This window comes from Sinocyclocheilus grahami, unplaced genomic scaffold, assembly GCF_001515645.1.
Source record: "Sinocyclocheilus grahami isolate Dianchi unplaced genomic scaffold, SAMN03320097.WGS_v1.1 scaffold1408.1, whole genome shotgun sequence".
NCBI classification, from domain to species: Eukaryota; Metazoa; Chordata; class Actinopteri; order Cypriniformes; family Cyprinidae; genus Sinocyclocheilus; species Sinocyclocheilus grahami.
The window spans coordinates 160030-167745 of record NW_015506587.1 but is presented as its reverse complement, the minus strand read 5'-3'; the positions used below and the strand labels follow the sequence as shown (position 1 = coordinate 167745).

At 36.1% G+C, this 7716-nt stretch overlaps 1 protein-coding gene across 1 annotated transcript; it reads right to left on the bottom strand.

Annotated features, from left to right (window-relative positions):
* On the bottom strand, window positions 1-4375 carry LOC107570038 (sialic acid-binding Ig-like lectin 14). Its single transcript, XM_016256232.1, has 9 exons — window positions 4341-4375; window positions 4148-4228; window positions 3641-4027; window positions 3011-3301; window positions 2522-2782; window positions 2151-2303; window positions 1710-1827; window positions 1526-1577; window positions 1-535 (listed from the first exon to the last, which is right to left on the bottom strand). The coding sequence occupies exons 2-9, from the start codon at window positions 4206-4208 to the stop codon at window positions 173-175; spliced, it is 1686 nt and encodes a 561-aa protein (XP_016111718.1). The 5' UTR covers window positions 4209-4228; window positions 4341-4375; the 3' UTR covers window positions 1-172.
* Window positions 4376-7716: the final 3341 nt, after the last annotated feature.

Genomic DNA, 7716 nt, shown 5'->3' with positions numbered 1-7716 from the left:
GTGACATCACGGACATGTTTTTATACAGTCTATGGTTGCAATCACCAACTATTAATGCTAGACACATAAAAGCTCAAAAATAATACATTCTTCTTAAGCATCTGAACTTAATATATAAACATTATCTTAAAAATTGTAATATTGTTGGGTGTAGTTAAGATTCTGTAGTTCCTTAACTTTTCAGCGCCTGTGAGTTAGAATAAAGTTCCTCCTCTCCATTCATCTGGTTGGGTGTTTCAATCTGGTCATCTCCATCCTGAAGGACTTCCCTTTCCTTCCCATCTCCTCTCCTGTCCCTCTTGATCTCAGCGTAGTCTGTGTCTGTAGGTTCTCTCTCTCCCTCCTCAGGCGCTCTGTCCTTTAGAAGGGAATAGTCGATGCTGGCATAGTCGACCTCTCCTGCTTCCATCCCGACTGCTTTGTCTACCTCTGCTCTGTCTGTCGGTTCAGCCGTGTTTGGGTTCCCTCCATTAAGCTGTCCATGAAGAGGTGTTTGCTCATTGGTTCCAGTCTGAGCTCCATATGTCTGTACCATCTGATACATACAAAATATATCTTTATTCTTTTGACATTCATTTATGGCAGAGAAGTCATTAGAGGATTCTGACAAGTGTAATTCTTTGCTATGACAATCTGGTGCTTCTGAATCAGCTACTGTTTTGTTATTAGTTTAAGTATTTGCTATTGATTGTTTGCTATGTGATTTGCGCATCGTGTGTGCGCGAGAGAGAGCGAGAGAGAGAGCGAGAGAGAGAGAGAGGGGTACCAGCTTCATCACTGTGTCTGTCACGCGACTCTGTTCCCCTTTCGGGCTCTGTCTTTACATTTATTTTGAAAGATGAAGCTCGCGATTATGGTAAGGGGCGTTACATTTCCGATGCGTGCTTGTGGTGTTCGGCCAATCACAATGCACTGGGTCAGCTGGCCAATCAGAGCAGACTGCGCTTGTCGGAAGGAGGGACTTTGTAGAAAACGAAGCGTTTGAGAGAGGCAGGGCATAGAGGACCTACAATAATGTACAGTATTTGAAAAATAATGAGTTTTTTTGAACATTAAAGCATGTCAACATATTCTGTTACACCAAATACACAAAATAATGATCTTTATAAAAGCATCATATGACCCCTTTAATATTCTCTGTTTTGCGTCATTCACATATGTTTTACTTTATTTAAATTACTATTGTATACATAATTGTGAGCCCCATCATTGATGTTAAATCTTGTGTGACATGTCATAAAATATAAATTTATATCAACTATTTTTATGGCACTGGCTTTTGAGAAACAAAAAAATCACATGTGTTACGAATGATATTAGGTTGAGTAAACAATGACATTCATAAAAGATGGGTAAAGTAATGCAATCCTCCAGAGTGACATTTTGACACAACAGCGTGAGATGTTTCCGTATGAGAGTGTGTTGAAACTAAAAGCGATAGTTAAACTTTACAAAATGTAAATATTATACTATATACACTGGTTCCTATATTCATATTCAATAATGCTTATTGATTCTGTTTTACCTCCAAATCGACTTTGGTGTCCGGATTTGCAGTTGGCACTTTGTGTTTGCCTCTGTTAAGAAAAGATTTTCAGCTGATGAGACATGGAGCAAACATATAAACTCTATAAACTATAAGGACAAATGTGGTTTGATGAAGTTTTATGCACCATTTAGGAGAAGAAGGAAGTAAATGATAGGCCTACCTGTGGCAAGACACCCAACAACACAAAACCATTGAGAAGATGAGCGCCGAACACACCATTCCCACAACAAATGTGAGTATCGTTGAGGCGTTCAAATTCTTAATGAAATCTTCTATACCTTGAATTTACACAGAATTGTTAGTAATATCTATAAACGTATATAGAAAATACCTGTTGTTCAGAGATGGGAGTATCAGATTTGTCCAAGTAGGACATGTTTCTGAAATATTTTGTCTTAGAACAACATTTAACACAATGTCTAACCATAAATTGTCTTTAAAATCAGAGAAAAGTGATAGTTTAATAAGAATTTTGTTCAGTCCTCAATGCCCAGCCCTGGTCCTAAACTTAACCATCTCCCAAACCTGCTCCTAATATCTGATTGGTTGACAGCAGTGTTGTTCTAGAACCCGTAAAGATGTCAAACAAGGAAAATGTCCTAATTGGCAAAATCATAATTGCCCTGAAATAAACATACGTTGTCTGCAGTATGTAAATTCTGAGTATTACCTGTAGTTTTTGTGGTGTTGTTCAGTGGCATGTTTTCACTTCCAGGACTGAAGGTCTTGTTCACTTTCAATTCATTTGTATCACCTAGCATGTGATGAATTTGATATTATAATTAGTAAAGACATATGTTTTGACTCTGCAAAGACGCAATGACCTTCCCAAATGTTTGAAGAATCTGTGTGTCGCAATTCAATATTTCAACAGTTGCCAACACATACATTTTCATTTCGTAATTTGTAATGTTGTAAGACTGTGACATTGTTACGTTATAAACATTTCATATGGAATCTGGTTCTACTTACGAATGACATCGATAGTGATGGATGCATTCAATGTCTTGTTCCCATATGTCCTCATACAGCTGTAAACCCCAGCATGCTGCTTTCCCACATTGGCAATTGTGAGATATTTTGTAGATGTTTGGTTCATGAATATATTTGTGATTCCACTGAAACTCCATACAGGATCAGATGATGGTGGGTGACTCTCAACAGTGCAGCTCAGGCTGAGAGTGTCACCTTCCCTCACATTGTCATTACCCAGAATTTGAGGAGTCTTTACATCTGAAAATGAGGAACTTCATTGTTTTTGACACCCTATTGACTGGTATGCAAGAAATAAATCCTTTTAATTCTACTTTTTGAATATCCCAGAGATACTCTACAGAACATCCAAGAAGAGTAGAAGATGGAAGTCTTCTAAACTGAACATTTTGCTGCATTTCTGAGTTTTACTTTATTTCTTGGTCTAGTAGTAGTTCTAGTAGTTAAAATGTAAATTTGTAAACTCACACATGACTTCGAGGGTCCTACTTGTATTGATGCCTTTGCTTCCGTAGCTCACTTCACATGCTACAGTGGCATTGTGCAAGTCAGAGGTTGGAGTTAAGGTCAACGTTGAGAGGTAAAGGCTTTTGGAGATGGTCAGAATGATGTTATCCTTTAGATCAGTGATGTTTTCCCCTCTTGTCTTGATCCACCATGTTATTTCAGGAGGAGTTTCAGGACAAGGAAAAGGAGCTGAACATGTCAGATTGGCCTCCTGTCCTTCACTGAGAAGAGGAACCTCCATTTTAGGCTCATCTGCAAATAGAGGTACACAACAAATGTTATACATTGCCAACATTTACCAAAGTCTAAATAATTAATTGAGTCATTATTTGAGTACAGATTCATATTATACAAATGAATTGCATATTGTACTAGGATGAAAAAAAAAGGCTCATAACAATCTAGCACATCCATGTGTTAAAGTTGCTTTAAGAAATTATGTCCTAACATTTGACATTATGAAATCATTAAAACATCAGAAGTGTGAGGTGTGAGCTCTGAAATACAATAGAGAACTGAAAGAGAACATCAGACTAGACAAAAACGTAGGACATGTTTAACATTGCCAGACATATTGTAAGTAAGCATTACCTTGGATGGTGATCTTAACTGTGAGGTTATATGTGTTTCGACCAGACTCCTCCAGTCTGAGCATATATTCTTTTTTATCTTCTGCTCTTATGTTTTTCATGATGATGCTGCAGTTGTTTTTGGTCAGATCAGATTCAAGCATCTCAATCCGTCCTGATTTAATTTCTTTCTTTTCCAATTTACCCACTTTCTCTCTTTCTTCTTTCACATTTCTTAAGTTGTATATTTCATTCTTACAGTTACCTTTTTTATTACACTCATTCCACCGAACATTAGGTTTTGCTTCATCTGGATAAGTGAAGGTACATGAAATGAGAGCACATAATCCTGCAACTGCAGTAACTTCTGGTGGATTGAAGGTGATGTTCCAGTCATTGTTTTCTTGGCCTTGAATAAAACAAGCACTTTTTTAAGCATTTTTAATAGAATCTACTTTTTAACATATTTAATATAAATATTTTAAGTTAAATGTAAAACAATAGAAACATCACAATATAAGATGTATACCTGTACACAACATATTTAATTTCAAAATAAAGAGGATTGTACATCTTGAGATGATCTGCATTTTAAATGTGTTCCACAAATCTGCACAGAAAGAAACAAAAACGTTACTTTAGCATTTAGGATTTCTAAACAAACTATACATTGCCTGCTATAGAACATATGGATATGGCACTAAAGCGAGAGAGCTTCTTACCGTTTTCTCAAGTCAACCTCTCCACAATGTTCTCAGAAGCTTTAGTTTTTCGAACTGCAGAAGCAGCACACAAGTAACAACGTATAAAATGCATCCTTCCTCTTGTCATGTTACTTCCTCTTTAAAATGCCTTATAAATGAGTTTGCACAAGCATGCGGCTGGGTTTTTTTGTATTTTAAAAATCAATATACATAGCGTAATATAGCATGTGGGAACGGGATAGCAGGATAAAAGAAAGCATCTTTGGCCAGAGATATAGAGAGCACAGAGGGAAGAAAACATGTCTAGTTTAAGATTTTTGATTTAAAAGAGGTAAAATAATTGATTCACTTTTAAATCCTGTTTCCGCTTGGTATTAATATGCATTTCATGTGGTCAAGTGGTCAGCCCAAAATACAGGCGTAAATCGTTTATAAAGTGTTTTGTGATCAGATCACCACATTGCATTTAGGCCTGTCTTTGATTAACTAATTGGACATACTTACAACATAGTGCTGTGAAAATGCAATTATAAAACGGATAGTTCGGGTCCTTGATTCTGATTGGCTGAGCCATGTTCGAAGCTGTTGTAAATTACTCTACAAACATGCACCTTTGTTTACGTTTGTGTGTTGCTTGGCAACCACAACCGATTCTGAGGAACTACATTGTTTTGCAGGAGAATCATGTTTTTATTAATATCATTACACTTTATTTGCTCTGTTTTATTTTGTGAAACCTTACTACGTATATGGAATAACCATTTTATAAAACTCAGCTTCGCATCATGCCTAGCAACGCGCCTTAGCTCTTATAAATTCACTGTAAACCACGGCTTCTTGGGGCTTATTGCTTTAGTAAAGTTTTTACTGAGCTTTATTTACACATTTTGTACTAGGGCTGGGTTTTGACACAAATTTCACAATTCGATTCTCATTCACAAGCTTGCGATTCGATTCGATTACGGATTCGATTCTATTCAATATCAATTATTTTGGATACATATCAGGTACAGTACATGCCAAATTTTTGCAAGGGGAAAAAATCTCTCAACTAATGCTGTAAAATATACATGAGAGTCAGTTGGTACTACATTAATATTGAAGGTTAAAAATGACTGATTTGTAGGCTAATATACAACTGCTAAAATTAAACTTAATGAAGTTTTTAAAATAATAAAGTTACAATTAGCTACATAATAAAACCTCTACTTCAATTCGTTTTTTGAAATATAAACATTTAAATGATGGCTTTCAAAAACTTGATGGATTTATTCAAACATAAATTAAACATTGAAGAACAGTAAAAATTATAATGAATATGTTATATGGTGCATATATTTAGCAAAATGCCCCTCTCTACAGTTTATTTTACTAGCTTACTAATGAGTTTATGGTCACTGAATATGTTTTTCTGAGGTAAATGTGACGTTACATGACATTGTTTACAAGCTATTATATTGATGTCTTTGCGCAGCTGAAACACAGATTGAGTGATTACATAATGATTACATTACATGTTTACGGTACATAACCACTGTACAATTTACTATGTCAGAAAAGCCATATGGAGCTGATTATGTGTTATTTACAAATCATGCACTATGGTACAAGTGTTTTGAGGAGCTGCATGAAAATAAGTCTTATCAACAGTCTGCCCTTGTAATTAATTTCAGCGACAAACTCCAGTGAATTGTAGGCATAGGTACATTTTTGGAGTTTTGCAAAAATTTAACTAGAGACACTTTTTTTTTTCCAATGAGTCTATGTTGCGAAAATGTATCATGACAAACGTTGAATGGCTTGAAAAACTTTCCCTGAAAGTGAAACTTAAGATAAACGTTTATTTCATCTTGCAGGCTTTTGGTGTGCAGAACAGGAATATAATGAATGTGACAAGTTTTAGTGATCAAAAATGCTACCGGACTCAAAGGTCCATCAGTGATTAAAACATATATCAGCATCTAAAAATGGTAACATGCACTTCCAAATTAATTAAAAAACAGCAGCAACACATGTTTCAGTTGTCAGGATATGGTTCTCTTACCTATGACGGGTGCTCTTAAGGGCTCTCTGGTCTTACTGAACGATGGTGCATGGTTAGAAGCCTGACTCTGCAGATTTCTTCAGAAAAACTGATGGAGGTTATATTAAAGATCACCCTGTCGGCTGCCTCAACCACTGTCCTGTAAGCCACTGGAACACTGGCCTTCAGTAAGGTGTATTTTATTGGAAACGTTCCATTTTCAGCCTCACATGAAACCCTGAATGGCTTACCAACAATCACCTTATTAACAGCACGAAGAACTGGGGCAGAAACGGGCACTGGAAAAGAGAGTAGGAAAAATGAGAAGCATGCACAAAAGAAAATGTGCTCTTGCAGCGCACCATATCAATTGAAATAAATAAATTTGTGTTGATTCTATACACTCTTAAAAATAAAGGTTCTTTATTGGCATCTATTGTTTCATGAAAGAACCTTAAACATCCATGGAATCTTTCCATTCCACAAAAGATTCTTTATAGTGGCAAAAGGTTCATTAGATTGTTTAAATGTTCTTCAGACTAAGAAAAAAAATGGTTGATTTGAACTGTTCCCTGAAAGTTTATATGAGGAACCCAGCATGGTTCTTCAAATGCATCACTACAAAAATCCCCTCATGGAACCTTTATTTTTAAGAGTGTAGTGTATTGGCACTATTGTAAGTGACTGTATTGCTAGTTTATCAAACAGCTTTTGTTATTACTGTATTATAACACATAGAAATAGCAAAAATGTTATGTTATAGCAGTCAGATAGTAATATAGATAATATATGCATGTCCCCGAGTGACAGAGCTTTGACAAAAGCAGAAACTCATCACCTTTAGCCTTTAAAATGAGTGATAAGCTGGTCTTGTTAACTTCTTTAGCCATGGCCATACAGTAGTGTAAGGATGGTTTCCCTACAGTGGTTCAGGCTGTAGGATTGCCGAAGGACTAAAGAAACGTTATCAGCACGATGGTATAAAACTGTACATTTCTAGTCTATTACCACCCACTGCCACTTATACCAATGACGGAAATAAGTGCAGTTAGAATAGCTAAATATGTGGGAGAGCGTTGCTATTGAGTGACTATATTGTATTGCAATAGGTAGCACTTCAAAGTTAATGTTGAATTAAGACTAGTTAGCACATAAGTAATAATTTAAATGGTTTAATAACAATATTTTGTCATGGTTACACTTGAATTAGTTACGAGATCTTCATCAAATGGTGTTGCACCCTTCATAGATATGCAAAACTCCCATTGAATAATTCACACCTCCACAACAGGCACTGAACATGGTAGAATCTGCTTGTCCCGCTTTCTGAGGCAGGACACAGGATGTGAACTTATGCAGCAGGAATCCTGT